Source organism: Sceloporus undulatus, chromosome 2 (assembly GCF_019175285.1).
Source record: "Sceloporus undulatus isolate JIND9_A2432 ecotype Alabama chromosome 2, SceUnd_v1.1, whole genome shotgun sequence".
Taxonomy (NCBI): domain Eukaryota; kingdom Metazoa; phylum Chordata; class Lepidosauria; order Squamata; family Phrynosomatidae; genus Sceloporus; species Sceloporus undulatus.
In genome coordinates, this window is record NC_056523.1 from 123,525,828 (window position 1) to 123,548,371 (window position 22,544).

Genomic DNA, 22,544 nt, shown 5'->3' on the forward strand with positions numbered 1-22,544 from the left:
TAGTGGCCTGCCTTTTCAAGGTTGGCCCAAGACATTTTGCAGTCTGAGGAAGAACATCAAACTCTGCCCTCCCTCACAGTTGGGGAGCATCACACCAAATGCCAGCCAAGTTATTTTGGCACCTGAAGCAGAGAAATCCCACAATCACCTGTCTCCCTCCATGGCTATAAAAATACAACCGCCTTAAAAGACAATTTACATCTCTTATGAAATACTGACGTGACTGCTTCCCTCTAAGGAGAGTCAGCCCTTTTGAACTTTGCACTAACACAGATCATCAGAACTCTTGTCCCTGATCTAGAAGTACTTATATTTTTAAATATAACTAAATATATTTTTAAATATAAGGAGAGGATAAATAGTGATATCAAGAGATCTAAGTCCTGAGGAGAGGTAGTTCCCTGAAGCAACGACAGAAAGGTCCTAGAATTGGGCAGGAGGAGTATGTCTTCATGTAAGATGGACTCTGAGGTATAGCGTGCGTTTCTGTTTCTTTTCCAAAATGGAGTGGTATAATCAAAATACAGTGGTCCCTTGGTATCCACTGGGGTTTGGTTCCATGAAACACCCCCCACTCCCCCATGGACCACATAATTTGTGGGTGCTCAGTCTCACAAAATACAATGCCATAGTAAAATGGTGATCCTTATATAAAATGGCAAAATCAAGGTTTACTTTTAAAATTTATATATGTTGCAAAATATTTTCAAGCTGTGGATGCTTGAATCCATGCATTAAAAAAATCTGTGGACACAGAGGGCTGACTCTATTATATCTGCCCCTCCCAAAAAGAGGGTGAGGGTGTTTCCAGACACTATTGATGCAAAGGCACTATGTAGCTATTCCATATTTTTCTTCTTAACAGATTTCCATGGTAAGAAAATGTAGGAAAAGCAGCAGAAAAAACAAAGAGAGTTACAAATGGAAGGCAAAATTGTCTGAAAAAGTGGAACAAAGGTGTAATATAAGCCTAATCTGGAACTGCTCTGAGGGTCAAACTAGATGACCCATTTACCCTGTGATTTATGAAATGTGTGTATGTGTATGCAGTGGCTTGCAATTCTGATCAAGACATAAAATATACCAGTGGCCAAAGAAATAAAATAAGGCTTTATTGTAAGAATCCATTAAAGATAAGAAAGCTCTCTGAGGATGCTAACTAAAACAAAATTAAGCTATTCTCAGTTTTAATAGAAATAAAAGAATAAGCAAAGGAAGGAAATAGCAAATCTGATCTGAACAAATCTTGCTCTTTCCTACAAAACGACATAACCCTACCACTGCTGCTCTTGCTGCGACATTGGCCTGAAACAGGCAGACAGTAAAGTGCCACTTCCGGACGCCCTTGGAGCTTAGACAACACCCCCCCCCCCCAAGAATGGCTAGAAGCCGAACTGAGAGTGCACCCAGCTGGGAAAAGCCCACTGCAAAAGGAACAGACAGGGCCCACTCCTTGCTAGCATCCTTTCTGGGACAGTGGTGGAAGCCCAGATAAGGGTTGAGCACATGCAGTCACTGCAGTCCCACACCAAATGGGGTGGGAGCAGCCTCTGGCCACTCCTTTCGCCCCATCAGTCTGAGGCCATTGTTAACTCTTCAAGTGCTGGGCACTGTTTCATTTCCAACAGTATTTAGAAGAGGTATTCCCTCTTGTAGGGAAGGAGAGAAATAATTCTTCACTAAGTTTCTTCTTGAAGGAATTAATTTGTAATTTTAGCAATTTTCTTCCTGCTGTAAGAAATCACATGATTTCCAAAGCTTATGCAATGTTCAAAAGTTATTCTGTGCAAAATTTGTATAAGATTGTTTAGTACTGAAAACATTTCTATGCAGAAATATTATTTTCTCTTCACAATATTATTTTATCTACATTATTTTCTCTGTTTCCTGCACAGAAAACTGTGTTTTCTGTACCAAACAATCTCATGTGACCTATGCAACTTTGTGCAAATTTTGTACAGAATTAAGTTCTCAACTGTGAAGTTTCTTGTCAGTCCAGGATTCTTCTTGTTAGGGTTTCTTGACATGTTTTTCAACAATTTTTCAAATATCTTTGACTATTATTTCCAGCCCTGTGAAAGCAACCAGTTTACCATAGCTTCTGATTGTCCTCACCTATATATCAAGCATTAGCATGATTTTGTGTGTGTGTGTGTGTGTGTGTGTGTTTGATCACTGGAAGGTAAACAAAGATTTAATTTACAAGTCTGATTGCTCAAGGGCATATCCTCATTATGAAAGGGTAAAGTATTAATTGCAGGAATACATATTTCCCTGAATTCCAAATGACTTCAAGCCACAGAAAAATAGTAATTCCTACTACCTATCTCTACCAGGAATAAAGAAAGAGTCCAGAATGGTTCAGTCCTACTCAGTGCCATCCATGGCCCACACGAAAAGGATGTGGAACAAAAGAATTAATTACAGGGGCCTTTTGAGGATTTGCACAATTGAGGATCTGGGTGGAAATTAACATTTCTTTCCTTCATTATGAGGAGGGTGCTGCTGCTTCAGCCCTTCAGGAAACATAATAGCCCTAGCCTTACTTCGAGCCATGAAGTGGTAGAGGGGAGTAAAGAGTGTTCCCACAGCTGCCCTGCCCTGCCCTCTTCCAAGACTGGGAGATGGAGAGAGCAGTGTACTTCTTTGGGGACTGTGTTCTTAAGGGCAACTCAAGGCCAAGCAATCAAAGCTCTGTCATGATTTCCAGCTATAACTTGGATGGATGTTGGAGAGTAAAAAAACTCTCCCATCCTTACCTCAAGCTGAAGGAAGCCATAGATCTGTGATGGTGAACCTATTGCACATATGCCACAGATGACATGTGATGCCATTTCCCCCAGCACACAGTGTGTGTGTGTGGGGGGGGGGCGGAGAGGCACATGCCTGTTCCTCCTCCCTTTGAACCTTTCCCAGCCTCCAGGTGCCTCTTCAGAGGCAGCAGAAGGCCAAGAATGGCCCTGGGAGAGAAGGAGTAAGAGGTGTGCACCCGTTCCTCCTCATTTTTCACCCTCCCCAGCCTCCAGTTGCCTCTCCAGAGACGGTGCGGGGGGAGGAGGAGGAAGAGGCACACGCCGTTCCTTTTCTTCCTCCTGTTCCCCTCCCCCACCAGGGCCTTCACCTATCTCTGGAGAGGCAGTTGAAGACCTGGGAGAGTGGGGGAAGAAGTCCCACCTGGAAGTCCCACCCCAGGAAGGCAGAAGTCCCGCCCCCAGCACTGGGTAATACCCGGTGCTGGAAGACGTTTTAGTTTGGGCACTTGGCTCCTAAAAGGTTCACCATCACTGGCATAGATTGAAGAAAGCTGCAGGATCCCAGCAACCACATATCCTGACTTGGCTTCCAAATTTAATCAGAAAAATGTGGATGGCTTTCCTTTTGAATAGCAGGTTCATTCTTTGACCTTAGGTAATAATTCAGAGCAACCTAAGTACAACTTACTCAATATGTACTGGATGAGAAAGAAAGAGCTCTCTTGGGAATACCAGGAAGTGGTGCAGGCTATGTAGAACAACTGAAATTTTGAGCTGCTCAGGTTGTGTTGGCTTTGTGAGCATCAAATCTCAGCATCCAGCTACTCTCCTCTGCTTCCAATGAGTGGGGATGTAACCTTGATGTGAAAAGGTTTTCAGTGATCTTGTATTTTCAATGGTCTCATCATTCCCCCAAATGATTAGACATTTGTCCATGCACGTTTAAAGTCAGCCACGTAATGTCTTGGCCAGTACTCTTTGAGTGGATCAAGAGAGGCAGATGGACAGGCATATGTACATGTTGAATACTGAAGTGGGAGAGTGCTCAAAGACAAATCAGGTACTCTAACATACATATGTGCGTGTATCCAGGCCTACACAGGAAATACACATCTACCTTGTGGTTGCTGTCTTTCAGGGCACTGCAAAGCAGAGGAACAGTATGCACATGCTATATGGTATAATGGGCACTGGGTAAACCTGCCAACAACGTGCATAAAGAATAGCAAGAGGAATAAGAAAGGAATGCTTGTTATGTGCACAGACAGAAGTACTGAACTCTAGCCATGAATGAACTGCTTCTATCAGAATCCCACAGGCTCCTACAGTTTGTCATTAGAAAGTGAGACCTGAAGGTCTCCTTTCTGCACTTCTTGCCAGCAAAAGTGGCAGGAAACCTCTTTCCCTCCCAACCTTTTCACCATTCAGGCTGTGAAGGCAGGCCAGCATGCTGGCTGTGGCTCTCTTTGCATTCAGGGCACGTCTGGAAAGCTCCTTTAAGTAATAGTGCAGGGAGGGACTCCCTAATCAAGAAGCAAATACTGCCAGACATACTAATGAGACACACCACTGCTAGGAATGGCAGCAGGCAGCAAGAGACTGTGCGTCTGAATTGGCGCTGATGTGCATGGGAAGAAAACTCTTCAGGAGTTTTTGAAAAGGGATGGTGGGAGGAACATTAAAGCAAGTAAACCTCCCCACACTCTCAGCTGGTTCAGTCTGGAGAGATAACCAGGATATGCAGATCTGCCCTTTAGTTCTGAAAGTGACATAGCCTAGCCTGAGAACATGTGAAAGAAGAGATTAATGTGTTTGTATTGGCAGCACCCTGTTACTCTGCAGAAACAGCCTTCCATGGGGAGAGCTTCCCCTACTGTCGTTTAAAAGCCACACAAATTCCCCAAGAATCTTAACCTGCAAAACATTCAGCAATAGATTGTTCAGGTTCTGAATGTTTGCACAGTCTGCTTGGCCACTATCTTCAAGCACATCTGCAAGCCTATTTGAGGTTTTGTGGGAAAATGGAGCATTAGGCTGCCCATGGCTTCTGCCATCAGATGTTACAAGGGAGATGCCAGTTGCTCTCACTAACAGTCACACATCCCTTGTAACATCTATTTGCCCCTGAGTCATTTTGTTGTGCTTTTCATTCTGCCCAAAAGACACAGCAAGATTTAAAACGCTGTATTCATTTTTAGCTTCAGGCACATATGGAGAGCCAGTGCAGTGTAGTGGTTTTAGCACTGGACTATGACTCTGAAGACCCAGGGCCCAAATCCCTGTTCAGCCATGGAAACCCACTAGATGACCTAGGGCAAGTCACATTATCTCAGCCTCAAAGGAAAGCAAAGTCAAACCTCCTCTTGCCAAGTAAACCCCATGATAAGGTTGCCTTAGAGTCACTATAAGTTGGAACTGCTTGAAGGCACACAACATAACAAACATCTCTAATGGGCAGAGCCATCATCTTACTTCTTTTGAGGAAGCCCTCCATCATAGCCTGAACATTCCACAGTGACATGCAATGAAGACACCTTGAGCCACTAAGAGCCCTCCCATAATGGTCTGTAAGAAACAGAGGAATGTTAACTATCCCTCTGCAGACCTTGATGTAGGAAGCAACATCTGAGTAACTTAAGAAACCCAAACACTTGGACTTTGAACAATGATGACTGTCTCCAGTTAGAGTTCATAATTTTACATGAAACAAAATATTGCTTGTTCACACATGTGACCTCTTCAGTTATGAAAATTATCTAAATTCCAGACCCACTGTCAGTATTAACCAGGCTGTGTAGATAATTCATTTCTGCAATCATAACAGCATTTTCTTCCACCGTCCTTGTCACAGAAACTGCTAGTGTACTGTATTGGCATGCTCAATGTCATGTTTCTCCATCTCTGTGTATACTCAGTTGCTCAGTTTGCTCCTTTATTGGACAAAAAGTCTTGAATGAACTGGCCCACAGAAACTAGCCCACAAAAATTATGTGTAGACAATATCTCTTCTCATGTACAATGAAAAACATAACAGACACAGTGCATCCTTCAGTAAAATCCATGAAGAGACTAATGTACACGTAAGCCTAATAAAAACCCAAAAGGAACTGAATATCCAATGCCCTTGGATTATAACCATCGTCTAAACACAGCTCCTTCCAAGTCACCAGTGCCTAGGTGACAGAATGTGAGGGTCAAGGAAACGCACTGTCTAAACAGTAAGGCACTGTTCATATAATAATAACAATAATAAGCAAGCTTTGGCATTAATGTTTGGTGATATGTAAGAGTTAATATGTAGTTTAGAAAGCAGCCTTTTGGGGATGATGGGAATCAGGGATACTCAAGGTCCGAGACTCCTCGGGAGAACAAAAGAGCCTTAATAACAGACTGATAGGGAAAGTCTGGTTGTTGGAGTGCCAAACTCAGTGTTATCTCCTGTTTGCTGGAATGCTATATAGGGCTGCTCCCCGCTTTGTTAGTTGCACAGTTTGGTAGAAGCTATTCCCCTGCACCACTGTCAATGCATGCATTAAAAGGTCATCTGGATCGTGAACTTCACTTGTTTTGTCTCCTCAATGGTACCTTGGAACCATAACAAGAATATGCAGAATATACATTTTAAAATGCATTTATTCTGGAATAATCAAGCCATTGCAATTAGAGAATCTGAATGTTCTTCAAAAAACCAAGATGCAAAGATCAAGGTACTGAAAAATGCTGGCAGAGCAGAAGCAGAGCAGAGCATTCTGAAAGTTGGGAACATCACTGACTTTGGGTCTACCACCACTTGCCCCTGCACCCAATTTATTGACTTGCAAATCCTTACTTCCAAGAGCTTGCGGGTATTATTTGAATAATTTTCCCATGGAAATATGAAGAGGGGAGAGAGTGCAAACTCAAACTAAGACAATAGTTTAATGTAACAGGAGCTCCACTTGAATGCCAGCTCCCAAGTTATACAATTTGCAATATCTTTTGCCTTTGTTATAGGACTTTTCACTGTAAAAAAATGAACTGCCGTTTCAGGAAGCTTGTCAATTAATATGCAAAGGGATTTTGTAGCACCTTTGAGATTAGCAGAGCAAAAGAGGTTGTAGAATAAGCTTTCATAGACTTGGTCTACGTTCTCAAGTGCAACAAACGTACAAAAGCTTATGCTACAAACACTTTCATTCAGTTGGTCTCAATGGTGTTACAAGATCCCTTTGCATACTTATATTCCAGACAAACATTACTGTGGATGTTATCACACGGGGGAAATTGGAAGGTCAGTGCAGTGTGATCCCAGATGCAGTCATGGGGTTTCACGTTTTTATGCGAGAGATTATCACACATAATCAAAGTCAATGCTAAGTCAATTTGAAACCAATCCAGGGTCAACCAAGAGATGTGTAAATTCGGGGAAATTTACAAATCCTGTTCCACTCCAAAGTTGCATTCAATTCAAATTTGGCAGATATAGAATGCATGTCTTGGTCGCCCTTGGACTGCCTTCGAATCAGACTACAATTCCCAACTTCCTTTGCTGGCTGCAGTTTTCTCTCCTGTGCTCCCTGGCTCCCTCTAGCTGAGATGAGATCTGAGCCTGGGTTTTCTTTGACTAAAGTCAACACTACTTAGAAACAGAAGGCTCCACTAAGAATAAAGGAAATGTTTTCACATTTAATTCCAAGATGACATTTGGCACCCAAATGGAAAGAAAGGAATTTAAACCCTTATACCCCTTCTGTTTTGAAGGGAATACAAACTAGTACAATAAAACACCAGATGAAATTCTAGGAGTAAAGTACATCAGGTACCATTACTGAAACACCAAGAAACAGAAAGAGGTCAGAAGCAGCAATACATAATGAATCTAAATTGCAAACAGCTCAGCATATTCTTAGTGGAGTTCTCTCTGCTGACTTAGGCTGCATCTGCACTGTAGAAATAATGCATTTTGACACGGCCTTAACTGCCATGGCTCAATGCTGTGGAATTCAGGGGCCTGTAGTTTATTGTGGCAGCTGAGCTCTCTGATAGAGATGCCAAAATAGCTCACAAAATTACAAATCCCAAAATTGCATAGCATTGAGCCATGGCACTTAAAGCAGTGTCAACCTGCATTATTTCTGCAGTGCCAATTAGACCTTAGGATGCTCTCCTCAAATTCAAGAATGCACAACAAATGGTAGCCAGGATGAGCATTATGAATTCTCCATCATCAAATAATGTACTGTATTTGTTTCAGAAGGCAAAAAAAAAAAAGGACCTTTGTTCCCATCACAGGAAATTGTGAGCAGGTTGGGAAGCAGCAGGGAGCAGGCACTGAAAACTACAAAAGCACTGGCAACAGGATGTACCTGTTACATACAGATCCAGAACGCCGAGTTCATGCTCCATCCTCAAAGCTGTGATGGTCAAGAATGTTACAGCACCCCAATAAGTGTGTGTGTCCAGACACCTCTCTCTGTGTGTGTGTCTATGTCTGTGTCTGTGTATTCTAAACATATAATAGGCAAGTCATCAGCAGTAGAGAGGAGTAAAAACTTAAACCTTTCATCTTCAGTTCTAAGGGTGAGAAATGAAGCAGCATCTTAGGAGCAGAGCAGAGGGCAACACCCTTACAGCATTCAGGACAAATATAACTTTCCCTGTGTTAGTCGATTCTCTAAGGGGGTGTGGGAAGCAAGTTCTGCATAATTTTCAATATGGTTAAGGGACAGCATGGAAATTCCACTGAAAATCAGCAAGATTGGTGTCCAAAATGTATAACAAATAAAAGAAATAAAAATGAGCAGGAGAAAAACACCTACTGACCCACACTTGTGATATCACCAACACACTCCTCTTGCCTGAAGAACAGCTCCTCAATTGTTCTCAATAGAGTTCCAATGCATTTAATTTAAAAATGAGAAGGCAGCCAGAATCCTGCTGGTGCACCCTGCTAGCAGTTCCACTTTTTGCAGGGTTGTATGCAGTGGTGGTGAGGGAAGGCCGACCAAATCAGATGGCTCCAGGCAGCCTACTTCTACAAAGCCAAACTTCCTTTCTGGTCATGGCATTGCCTTTTTCCTCTTGTTGAAGAAGTTACACTAGCAGAGGGAACCAACATGATTCCATGCAAAAACTGATTGCATATCTGTGCAAACATATGCATGGTGCCTTAATTGTATTTTGGTTTGAAGATGGCATGATTGGAAAAGCAGAGCCAACATTCTAACCAACATCCAGTTTGCTGGAGTGTACAGGTGTAAGGCAAGTTACAGAGTATAACTCACGCTGCAGGTGAAGCATCTACCGCAGTTATTGTAAAAACACATACACAAGGAAAAACACACACAATCTTTCTCTTCACTTTGGCCTTTTATAAATCAGAACAAGTTGCATAAGCCCTCATACCAAAGCTAACCATACCTTTGCAAACCAGATTCCCCTCTCCTTTCACACCAGGGAAAAGAATATAAGAATTCTGACTTCTTTCTTGGTCTTAGTGTTGCCTAATGAACTCTAGGCAGTGCTGCTTCTACCAGACTGAAAGTAAACAATGAAAATTCATAACACTTTAAAAAGCAGCTACTCACCCTGTGAGAACCACCACAAAGTCCATCACATTCCAGCCATTCCTTAGGTAGGAGCCTTTGTGGAAAGCAAATCCTAAGGCAATAATTTTAATTCCAGCCTCGAAACAAAATATTCCAATGAAGTATGGTTCTGTGTCATCCTAAAAAAATGTATAAGAGGAAAAGTTAATTATTATTTACTAATTAGACTTTAAAAGAAACAAACACCTAGCCTTCCCCCAAGGAGTTCGTGATACCATACATGATTACCTCCCTCCATTTTATCCTCATGACAATCCAGTAAGTAGGCTTAGCTGAAAAATAAAGAGCCTGGTTCAGGGTCACCAACAGACCTAAAGAATCAGGATGGCTCTCCATAATCTTTCTCCGAGGCTGTACCTGTGTATGAATACATTATGGAGCCACTTTTATCCTGCACAAGTCATCTTTACCCTTCCAGAACATGAAGTAGACCAGTTCTACAGAATGCTCTAGATTTTCTACCATTAGGATGGGCAATCAGGCCCTGGCAGCTATTGCTATACCCATGCAACTAATGCCCCAATCTTTTCCATACTTACCTAGAAGAAAGTTCCTCTGAGCTCATGCATTTTGTATTGCCCACTATAAAACTAAATTATGGAAACAAATCTGCTTGGTTTGTGTTTGTGTGCAGCCAATCACTCTTCAACCCTGATTTTCACTACTTCTTTGGTCAATGAGTTGTATGAAGAATGCCTTAATGATAACAATTCCAGTACAAGCCACATTTGGGCCACTCTGTCTGGCAGTTTTAGATATGCCAGACACTAAAGCCTCGAGAAGAGAGAATCATCTGATCCCACTTCCACTGCTGGTTGCCAGATAAGCAAGGAGACAAGGCTATCCTAAAGCTTGTCTTTACAGTTTGTTATTGTTGTTAACTACTGTCAAGTCAACTTCAACTTAACTCTATGAATAAGAGATCTCAAGGCACCCTAACATCAGGGACCTTTTACATAGTGACTTCCTGATGTAATGGACTACAGTGCCCATAATCCCCAGCCCACATGAACAATAGTTGTGCTGGTTTGGGGAGGAGAGACCTGTAGCCCAACACATTTGGAGGGTCCCAAAGGTTGGGGTAGGCTGCCTTATTGAGAGGAAGGAAGGACTGGTGACTAAGCTGCCATTCTGGAGTCTTCTTAGAAAGTTTACTTCTACCATAAGAATATTTTAAGAGGAAGAGAAGACTACTCACCAATCGTTCTGACATTGGCGTCTTGTCATCATCAGGCAGATGCTGCTCCAGAGCAAGGACAATGCAGTTTGCTATGATAGTTGCTAAAATCATGTATTCAAAAGGAGTGAGGCAGAGTTAAGGAAAGTCTGGCACATGGGTGGATATTCTAGGGATGGTCAAAATAAAGAGGCCTGTGAAGGATTCCCTGATTCACACACATGCAGTTTTCTGTGGATTAGGTAACACACTGAAAAATGTAGAGAGATCTTGTACTGCCTTTGAGACTAACCAAAATAAAGAAGTTGGCAGCATGAGCTTTCATAGATGCATACAGATGCACACTTCCTCTGATGCACACTGAAAAATGACATGGATATATTTTAGCCAGGATTGCTTTACTTCTGCATCAACTAAAGAACTCAAGTTCTTGGAATGTTTAAAAGTGCTACAAATAAATAAAGTATCCAGTCAACATCCCTCTTTTAACTTGATTTGAAGGCATGAAAAATGGGAACACAGGCTTGAGTACTATGTAAAAACAACCTAATAGACGGAAAGTACCATCAATTGAAACTGCAAAATCCAAGTGGGGTGAATGAATGACCTTGAAACAGATGAGCCAAAGGACCATGGTGGAGCTGCACTGGCGCAATTCACACTGGGGCCACAGCAGCTGCACACGCCTGGCCCCAATTCTGGCCACTGCTGTGGTCCTGAACCAGGCCACCAAAAAGGAGCAGTTTTTACTACTCCTTTTTGGCCCAGTTCTTTTGCGAAGATGTAGGTCCAGCACAGTTCCCTTTTGCATTCAAGGTGTGTGTCATTTAAATGCTATGCCCTGAACACAGTGGGAAACCATGTCATTTGACCTGTCTGTTTCGGGCCTGCATGTAACTTGTAGTTCTTCAAGTCAAATCTGACTTATGGTGACACTTTTGTAGGGTTTTCTTGGGAAGAATCATTGCTGTTGCCTTCCTCTGAAGCAGAGACAGTATGATTTGCTCAAGGTCACACAGTGGATTTCCATGGCTGAGAGGTCTCCCAGAGTCCTAGTCCAACATTTAATCCAGTCACCACATTAGCTTTCCTTGCAGAAATTTCTAGGGAATCAGTTCTGCTGGAGGGTGTAACTGCATTGTACTTTGACTGTTCACGTGTTGGGGAGTGCCAATCATTCCTGGCTTTCTGATGTCATTAACTGTGTGACACTGGACATGTTTGCTGAATTTACACTTTACATTTTCTAGTGTACACTCAAATGAAACTTGTGTCAAAGAAGTCTTTAAAGACCTTTTATTGGACCTTACATTATGTAGGTCATTGTTCTTTATTTGAGCATTAAGAGGTGGGCATCACATGATAATAATGAAGCAGTACAGCATAGTAACTCTATATAGACAGAGATACTAGGGTCCAGGAAAAAGACAGAGGGTTGGATCAGAGATAAAAATTATTTCTCTGAATGAGTAATGAAAGGATGATTTAGTGAAAACATAGCTCTGTGTGTGTGTGTGTGTGAACATGTGCACACAGACATTTGTGCTTTTTAGGTTTTCACATTTCTAATCATGCATATTGGCAATAAATTAACTATTTCTTTGCAAACCCAGTGGGTCTTTTTACATGTCTAATGTAGCTATCAGGATTAAATAAGGTGCTACACTTTGTCCAATATCACCACGATTTTATATATTCAGAGAGGAAACTAAATATGTGGCTCAGAGCCAGAGTTATTTTCTAGTCTGTCAATCTTTTCTTTTCTGTTCCTGCTCCTTAATAAAAGTCATTTTTGAGCCACATATAATATCCTGTAGTCACCTATGTAATTTCTTCAGAGAGCAATGAAAAATCAGCCTTACCTCTGCATTAAAAAAAAAATGATTTGTAACACATCTCAGTTGCATGGGGAAGCCACAGTGAGAATCCTTCATCCAGCAGACTACTAGACTTGCACTGAAATATGAATCAAATAATGTAGCCTCTACTGAATCCTGATGTGAAAATTCTGGCATGCACTCCAAAATCCAGCAAGGTTTACCAATAAATCCCACCGACAGAATGTGCAGAGATGAAACATTATGTATTCTCACAGCTTAGCCTTTTTGTCTCAAAGGGCAGAAGAGACAGCAAAAGAAAACATCTATTTCCATTATTACCTTTCACTCATGCTCTAGTACGTATACACAAAATTCTTTACCTCACCGTAAATATTTCAAAGTGCCCCTAAATTCTGTCTTCCTAGTATCAGTTTATATAGTAACAATACTGTAAGCTTTTGTATACAGAAAATTCAAATCCTTAATTTTTCTTCAAATTTCTACAGTAATTTAATCTCCAAGGTGAAAACCTTGTGATTAGGAATAATAATGTTATGAATGGGCGAATCAGGAGTTTTAGATTTGAGACACCTATCTTCCTTTACAGTGTTGTTCATACAAACATGGACACTGTTTGAAGGAATGGTTGCAGCAACATATGGCCAAACACCTTTGTTCTTATTTAATTTGACTAAAATTAACTTCTGGTCACACAATCAGGCTGACATTTTCTCTGCTTGCAAAAGCATGTGCTTGAATACCTATAAAGACAGATACCATAGATTAAGAACTCCTCATTAACAGCCATGGAGACAGGCTGCTTCAGTGACTTGCAGCTGGTTTTCCACACAGTTGCATTGAGTGAAACATGTGCAGCTATGTGAGGATTATGCATCCCTGGTCTCAATATTTTTCAACATCAACATTAGAACAGCTTAGAAGGGTCAGTGCTATAGTGATAGAGGAAGAAAACTATTGCCCCTGTGCCACTCCAAGAGCCCAGCAGCAAAAGAACTGCAAACAGGACCCAGACTCTTGTCTTTACTGCTGGCTCATTCCCTGTTTTATTTCTGCAAATTAAAAAAAAAAAAGGATTATCTTAACAACTAGCTGTGGGAATGCATCCAGTTTATGTAGACCTACCTATAATGAGCAGGGGTCATGTTTGGTCCCACCAGCCCTCCTCTCTTGCTAGTCCATGGAACAACAAAATGGAATGGGAGAGAGCTCTCATGTGTACCAGAGAGCCCTACCAACATATCACATGATATATGTTCACTGTGCAGCCTTTGCATAGGCACCTCCCATTCTACCCTATGACCATCACCAGGAAATATCACAGATATGCCACAGGAATGCCTGCCAAGTGTGCATTGGCCATAAGAATGAAGATCAACGGTAATGTTTATGTTGCAGTACAGTCAGTTCAAAAACAGCTTCCTACAATTAACTGCAATTTTTTGAGTGATTATTCTCAAGAAGATGGAAATAATGGCAAATGGCACAGATTTGTTAGCCTTGTGGCATCATTTATTTTATATGACTGTGTCCCACTTTTCAGTATAGAAATATTTCCAATACTGTTCCAATAAAATAGTAAATCAAAATAAAGAGAACATTAAGTTCTCAAACACTACAACAAAAAAGGGTTAAAGGTATGCAACCCATGGAAATTATCAGTTACAAGACTTGTGAAAAGAAAATGGCCTTTGGGGGAGAAATACTGAACCTTTCCTTGTGGTGAGTCCCTGAACTGTTTACCTATTGCCACTCTCCTGCCATTGTTAAGAGTGTTAAATCAGAGTTGTGGAGTATGCTAAATTTCCAGCCTTCACAGCTACAGTGAAGACAGAGAAACAGACTGTTCAGCATAGGTTCAGACTTTTTATCAGACCTTACTGAAGGATAAAGAACATGCTCCAGCATCACACAAAGCTTTGGGGCATTACATGCTCCTGTATTGATACTTCCTTTTGCTGCCTCTGCAGGGGGACTGATGGAGAATTACTTCATCTTTGCAAGTATTGACTGGATGTTTTCTTGAAGAGAGAAAAGCAGCTCCTTTTGGCAGTGATGTTAACTGGTTTACCAGGAGAGCAGGTGGCTCTCTTAGATAAGTGTTAAGTGAAGAGAATACAGTTGTCTCAGTATTGGGGGGGGGGGGCACCTTTTTCTATCAAAAACTTCTCTGTCAAAGTTTTTTCTTTGGCCCTCCTCCTCTAGCTTCTGAGCTGCAGGTATTTGGTGGATACTTCTTCACCTTGCAGGAAGTTTGTCGGAAATCTGGAAGTATATGTTAAATATCCCCACCCCCTCCTTTTTTGTCTTTTTTACATTTGCAAGGGATCAGTGTCCTTCCTCACTAGGTCTTCCTCTTCTGCACTTTCTGTTCTTACCATGTTCTCCACATTATAAACTTCCTTTCCATATTACTGCACAAGTGTTTCTATTGCAGTTGGCTCCCTAAACATCCTTCCTGCTTCTGTTTCTTGTGCTAACATAGGGGGGATACATATGGGTAGCTCCATGCTGCTCGTCTTTGCCCCTTGTCGCTGCTGTGCCAGCCACATGGCGTGGCACTGACGTGCTCTCTGAAAAGAAGCCGCCTAGAGCAGCTTTTTTAAAGAGGTATGATATGGCATCATGATGCCTCTTCCGGCTAGAGCTGTTGGGGCCTGTGGATGCCTGTGCACCACAATACCATGCCCCAGATGGACACCCTAATATCGGCCCCAGGCCAACGCAAAGCACCAGTCTGTACCGGGCCATAGTGCAGGAACAGTGCTAATCACAGCATTCATCTTAGAGTGTGTGCCTAGTTCTAGTGCACCTTGTAAAATGTGTGAATGTGATGCAATTCACCAGAGCACATGTGTAGCGTATAATCAGGCATCTCAAACAATCTAATGTGGAGGACCTGCAGTTTTCCCCCTGTAACATATTTGTCTCATTGGCTACATTTGTTTCTTTCTTTCATGGAAATCTGCCAGTGATTGGCAGTTGATGGCTCATGGACCACCTCTGGTCCATGAACCACCACTTTAGGTAGCAATGGCCTAGTGCCATTTTCAACTACAAAGGATGTAGTTAAAATCCTATCCACAAACTTGTGCATGGACTGAGATGGGCTTATGATTTGTGAGTTTCTTTTCCCTGTAGCCTCTCAGGTTATTCAGTATGTCAACTCCACTCTTGGTGTCTGGAGATTCATTTCCCTTGATGTGATCCATCTGTATACCATAGGTGTGAAGCAGAATCTGTGGTACAGTATCTCATTAGGAGATGCATGTGTGGGCTGCATATTTGTGGTGAAATGTTTCAGTATCCACATTTGGCTGCAGACTGTGCACATCGTTTATATGTGTCTGTGTGGTGGATACAAAACAATTTCTAAACACTTCTTTCGTGGATGTGTAACACTATGCTAGACTAAGGATGACCCACAATCTTTTTTGAAATGAAGAGATTGCTACCTAATGCTGCCATACCCATGTTGGTCTCGTACCATATACTTTGGATCTCTGCAACTGCATCATACTTTTCGCTCACCTTGACACATGAAGGGGGCTTTGGAGCCTTAACTGAGCTGTTGTATCAACAACTGTCTGGCTCAGATTTAGAGACTTATATAGGAACTGTGGGCTTCAGCTCTTCCTGGCTTTTTTCTCTTTCCCTCCTCTCCTTCACCCCACAGGAATATGCCCATTTAAGGTTGTTTTTTTTAAGTAGCTGGAAGGCAAAGATTAAAACTCCTCTGTCCACAATATCTGGGTCCATTAGGAGTAATCTAGATTGTTTACATATGAGTAAATTTGGAAGGAACCCAAGAGAGTACCTTTCATCTTCATGTTATGCATTTAACTGAGTACCCTGTTTCACTTTCCTCTCTCATTGGTTACATCTGGGCAGGAGCTTACCTAAGTCTCCCCTCCTCCACCCAAGTAGTCATACGTAAAGAATGGCTTCCCTGGGAAAGAAGGCTCATTAGGTAGCCTGATGGTGACCCTGATGCCTGCTGGTAGTCCTGGCTTTTGATTTATAATCCCCGCCTGCTCCCATGGCATCGATGTCTTTTTGCACTGCTCTTCCTTGCTTCTGTCACTTTGCCTTTGCATCCTTTTCTTCCTTCTCTGCCTTCCCTGATTTTCCTTCCCTCTCTCCTTGCTTCTCTCCTTCCCTGCCCTCCCCCTGTACCTTCAGTCACCTTTTCCTTTCATTTCCTGCCTCCCTTCCTTCTGTCTTCTTACCTTAACATGCTTTCTTCCCTCCCTTCCTCGCTGCTGAAAGGCGCAGAGGTGGCCAGAGTGCCCGGCTCCCCCCCAGACCGCCCCTGCCTGCCTGGGGCTCTCCTGCTGGAGCGAGTGGGGCAGGGCAGGGCCGGGCCGGCGGGTCCAAGGCGAAGGGGAGGGCCAGCCCAGGGCCCAGGAGGAGTACCGGGCTCCGCCAAAAGGAGGGCTTGCTTCCAGACAAACAGCTAGGACATTGGGACCAAAGAAAAGCTCCAGACTACAAATGGACACCCATGCTTCTTCTTAGCCCTCCTCCTGCTCAAAATGGAGGAGCCTGGTTGAATATTCCTAATATGCAGTAACTGCACAAGATGCTGGAGCCCCCTTGCCCCCCCCCCCGGCCCTCAAAGGAGGACAAAAGGGAGGGCAGGGACACAGAAATCTCAAAACGTTCCCATGAAATGGTAAACCCGGGCTTTTTTGTCCTGCTCCAAATGGAGGCCCTCTTGCAGCAAGGCGGCTAAAACGGAGGACAGGTCTTGGAAAAATAGGACAGGTCTCTTTGGGAATTCCTCCTGGGCAGAAGGCAGCTGACATGGAGGACAGGTCCTGGAAAAGGAGGACGTGTCTGGTCAGCCTGGCTGAAAGCGCCCCAGCCCCTGCTAGGAGCAGAAGGCGGTGTCAAATCGAGTTATTTCTGCAGTGTGGATGCAGCACGAGACCAGGAAGAGGGGAGGAAGTGTTTGTAGCCCAGGAGGTGGCCCTCCAGCTGCCCTCGCCAAGGGTGAGGGATGCTGGGATTTGCAGTCCAGCCACCCCGGGCGGTCTGAGCCATTCCCGCCGCCGCTCGGGACTGGGAATGCGTCCTTGCTCCAGAAATAATCCAGGTCGACACCGCTTTACCTGCCATGAGATAGAATCCTGGGAGTTGTAGTTTGTTGGGGCACCAGAGCTATGGCAGAGAAGGCTCGATGTCTCCCAAAACTACATATCCCAGAATCCCATAGCATTGAGTCAGGGCAGTTAAAGCAGTATCGACCTGGACGATTTCTGCAGTGCAAGTGGAGCCTGGGGTCCAAAACCCACCGCAGAAACAACCCAGTCTGGGCCCCCTTTAACTGTGCGTGCTGAGGAAGGTGCAGCCAGGCTGCCAATCCCTTTCGAGGCGCTTCGGAAGGAAGGCTCCTGGCGATCCAAGGAGGCGAGGAATGGCATGCGGAGCCAGGAGGCCGAAGGGAGGCGCGGCTGGCTAGCGAGGGCAGCGGCGGGGAAGGGCGGCGCTACCTTCAGCACGCTGGACAGCTCCTCGCCCGGCCTTGGGCAGAGCAGCCTGCCGCCCTTGGCAGCCCAAGGCAGCCCCCCACCCCGACCCCCAGCTGCTCTGCAGGAAGCACTGCAGGAAGGAAGGAAGGAAGAGAAACAGCCCAAGCAACACCAGACGAGGAGGAGGAGGAATGGATTGAAACACTTGTGCAGGCACCACAAAGGGACAAAACCACAGGCAGACTTGAAGGTAAAGCCAAGAGTACATTCGTTTAAGAATGGGATCCATTTCAGGACTACTTGAAACAAAGATTTGATGATTTAGAATCATAGAGTTGGAAGAGACCACAAGGGCCATCCAGTCCAATCCCATTCTGCCATACAGGAACTCTCAATCAAAGCATCCCCGACAGATGGCCATCCAGCCTCTGTTTAAAGACCTCCAAGGAAGGAGACTCCACTACACTCCGAGGGAGTGTGTTCCACTATCGAACAGCCCTTACTGCCAGGAAGTTCCTCCTAATGTTGAGGTGGAATCTCTTTTGCTTTAGCTTGCATCCATTGCTCCATTGGGTCCTAGTCTCTGGAGCAGCAGAAAATAAGCTGGCTCCCTCCTCAATATGACATCCCTTCAAATATTTAAACAGGGCTATCATACCACCTCCTAACCTTCTCTTCCCCAGGCTAAACATCCCCAGCTCCCTAAGTCTCTCCTCATAGGACATGGTTTCCCATGATGATATCGCAGTTCGTTGAAGAGTGGATTTATATTATTTGTGGGAGGGAAGAATATGCACCAGAAAAATTCATAGAAAGATTGGAATGTAAAAAAAGTGGGGAAAATGAATCATAATTGCTCTTTTTATGTTTTAAGAAAGGTTTACCAAAAACAGAGTCTCTCTTTATAGCTGTGATTCCAGCAATCAGGAGGTTTTTAAATTATTAACTACTGTTGATGTATTTCCATATCTGTAAAAGTGATGAATATGTAGATGTTCAAATATATGTTAATATGTTCATTTTCATTTGTGTTGTATGGATATGTTATGTTACTGAGAAATAATTAATAAAAATATAACTTTTAAAAAAAAGCTGCCCTATGGGTGATTAAATAGAGCCTCATCCACACAATAAAGAACCACTATAGAGAGATGGACAATTAAGAAAGTGGATAAGAAGAAAATCAATTCATTTGAGATGTGGTGCTGGAGAAGAGTGCTGAGGATACCCGTGGATGGCCAAAAAGACAAACAGGGAGATCTCTTCAAGGACAAATGAGTCCTGGAACAGATCAAGCCTGAAATCTCCCTAGAAGCCAAGATGATCAAACTGAGGCTGTTGTACTTTGGCCACATCATGAAAAGACATGACACACTAGAAAAGACAATAATGCTAGGAAAGGTGGAGGGAAGTAAAAATAGAGGAAGGTGCATGCTAGATGGATTGACTATATTAAGAAGGTCATGAGTATGAATTTACAGGACTTAAGCATGTAGTGGAGGATAGGGAGTCTTGGAGATGTCTCATCCACAGGATCGCCATGAGTCAAGATTGACCTGAAGGTGATTAACAGCAACAGCAAATAGGTTAAACATATGCAAGGAAGAGAGGGCCCTCATGGGTCTGCATTTTACAGGCTGCAAGACACCTATTTCAACATAACAAAAGGCAAGTCTGTTGATTTCCCTTAACACTATTGGCAATCAACTGTAATCATTTCTACAGCACTTTGCCTTGATCTCTATACCAGCCCTATGAGACAGGTCATTGTTGTTCTTATTTTACAGATGATGGATGAAAATGGCGAGATAGTTTCAACACAAAGCAAGCCATATAACAATGATATTTGAACCTAATTTACCAAGTTCAATTTTAAAAAAAATACTATTTCAAAGGCAAAAATACTATTTCAACTTGTAACTCCCAGAAGCTGTTAACGCACTTAAGCAATCTCCCCTCTCTCCATGCCTCTCTGTCCAACAATATGTAGGTTATAATATTGGTTCACCGTACAATGTTACTGCATGGAGTAATGTATATCAAGCATTTTGAGCACACTACATTGCTATATAAATTATACAGATGCTAAGTTACATTATCTCAGAACTATAATTGGACTCAGTGGCTTAATACACAACTCGAAAAACACAAAAGTGGTAGCAAATTTAAAACACTTTACATTGCAAGTTTGAGAGCTCTAAAAGTTCTAATGCAGATCTGTACCTCATGTATTTGTGAAGAGGTATTATTTTATGCATCCTAGCTATTAAAACAGATGTTTTACTTGTGAAAGAAGGAAGAAACTTCAGACTTCCAAAACTCTCTTTATCATCCTAGCATGTGAAGGCAACTTCCTTCACACTGCAGGCAGATGGGGTTGTAGAGTCACCTCTTGACCTATGAAATAAAGTTAACACGATAGTAGGTACACAGTCATATCTGGAGATGATGAGGCCCACATTATACTTGAGGCAGGTTCTCCTGCATAAAACATGAGACAAGAGAAGAGATTATATGACTGAGTGGCCCATTTCTAGATCAGGGAGTTGTTCCTGCTCTAGGGACTTCAGAGGATCCCTCCCCCCTGCTCCTTGCTTAGGGGAAAAATAGGCTTTGAAGGTCTAAAAAAATGCTAGTCATGTCACCAGAAGCTGCCAGGAGATGCAAATGGCCAGGCCATTTCCAGGACCCCTGGGCCTTTTTAAAAAACAAACAAACAAAAACTAGAAGAGGCATAACTGGGGTAGAGGAGGATGAAGGCATTGCTCTTGAATAAAAAATATGCCCCAATGAAATTTTCCTTCAGTCCCCAAATTTCTAGTTTTGCAGTAAGTAGTGTTTTAGTTGACCATTTAGAGATAATTTAGGAATCAAAAGAAAAGAGGAAGGCAAAGTAGCCAAGAGAATGCACACACAAGAAATAAACATTTTAGGTGTAAATGATGTTCAATGTCTCACTTTTTGCAGTGCTAGAAATCTGGGGACTGAAGGAACATTGGGAGAAGAATTCTTATTTGGTGATGGGCTTGCCTTCAATCCCCCCCCCCCCCCGCATAGCTTCAGTCTGCAAGTAACTACAGTTGAAACTGGCAAAGGAATTTACATACATGTCAATTCACCATTCAATGGCTTTGCTTTAACTGAGATGACCAATAGGTTTCAGGTTTAAGTCTTTTAAATTTCCACAAGCTTCCTAATTTATATCAAGATAATAAAGCATTAAATCCACACAGCTGAACTGTAATATACTAACTATTCTTTTGGATTCTCCTATAAAATATATTCACTACTCTTCTGGATCTTTCCTTTTGTGGAACTGTCATCCAGACCAGGCTTTTGTTGCACTTCTCTCTCTCTTACTTGACAATAGGTCTGGGTTAGAAATTGAGATGAGCTCTATTTTACATTATTCTTACCTGGGTTCGATATATAATTAAAGAATGCAAGATAGCCCCATTGGTACCACACAGGTAATTGCTTTGTGTGCTTTTGATGCAATAGTTCATAATTATGGCACAAATGCTTTGCAAAGAGGAGCTTGGCAATTAGATTTTTGAAATCTCAAATATACTGGATAATATGAGAAGAAAAGTCCTTGGTGCTGAACTGTTGCCATTCACAATACATTGCTACTGAACTAGATGGTCTAAGACAGGGGTAGGGAAAGTGTGATGGTCCCATTGTTACTGGACTACAGCTCCCAGCATTCCTCACCAATAGCTATGCTGACTAGGTCTGGGGGGACCTGCAGTCCAACATCATCAGAGTGATATACTTTCCCCGCCTATGGTGTTTGAAACTGCTATGAGCATCCAAAGAAGTAGGGAATATGGGCTGAGATTATGTCACTTGAGAGGAACATGGAACCCTTTACTCTAATGTCACCTAACCAATAAAAATCCTGAAAGGCAGATAAGTTCCTTAAATCCAAAAAAGTATTATTAAATAACAAAGTCAGAATGATCCACGTCATAGCTGCTCTGATAGCCATGGCTGAAGAGCGGGGGATAAATAAATAAATAAATAAATAAATATTATTATAATATTTTCCCTTTCTATGCATGATTGTAAAAGCTGGACAGTGAAGAAAGCTGATAGGAAGAAAATTAACTCACATCAAATGTGGTGCTGGAGAAAGGATCCAAGGATACTGTGAACTGCCAAAAAGACAAATAAATAGGTCCCAGAGCAAATCAAGCCTGAACTCTCCCTGGAAGCCAAGATGACTCAACTGAATCTGTCATATTTTGGACATATTATGAGATGATATGAGTCATTGGAAGAGACAATAATGCTCAACGAAGAGGAAGGTAGTACAACAAGAGGAAGACTGCATTACAGATAGATTGATTTAATCAAGTAAGCCATGGTCCTGAGTCTGCAACACCAAAACAGATCTGTTAATAACAAGGTCTTGTGGAGGTCTCTCAGTGTTGCCATAAGTCAAAGCTGACTTTGTGACAAATAACAACAAAACATAACTTGCCCCCTAGGGCTAAACATATAAATAATGTGACAATTGCATGAGATTACAAGAGAGCAAATAGCAGTTTAATTGGGGAAACAGCAAAAGGGAGAAAAAAACAGTAACCTTCCATGATCTTCCATGATCAGGGCCCATATCTAAACCCCAACCATCACTTTATCCACTGTGGCTTGTAATTTCATTTAAAAAAAGGGGGGCTGTATGTACACCTCACTTGACACATCTAGAT

The 22,544-nt window shown here is 42.5% G+C and overlaps 1 protein-coding gene across 13 annotated transcripts in view; it reads right to left on the reverse strand.

Moving 5' to 3' along the window:
• CACNA1A (calcium voltage-gated channel subunit alpha1 A) overlaps positions 1-22,544 on the reverse strand; it is a 461,089-nt gene that overhangs the window by 285,060 nt on the left and 153,485 nt on the right. For all 13 annotated transcript variants that reach the window (XM_042448340.1, XM_042448338.1, XM_042448344.1 and 10 more), the window contains exons 4-5: positions 10,539-10,644; positions 9,320-9,459 (exon numbers count right to left, since the gene is read on the reverse strand). In XM_042448340.1, coding sequence (XP_042304274.1) covers positions 9,320-9,459; positions 10,539-10,644 — 246 coding nt within the window. The remainder of the gene's footprint in view (positions 1-9,319; positions 9,460-10,538; positions 10,645-22,544) is intronic.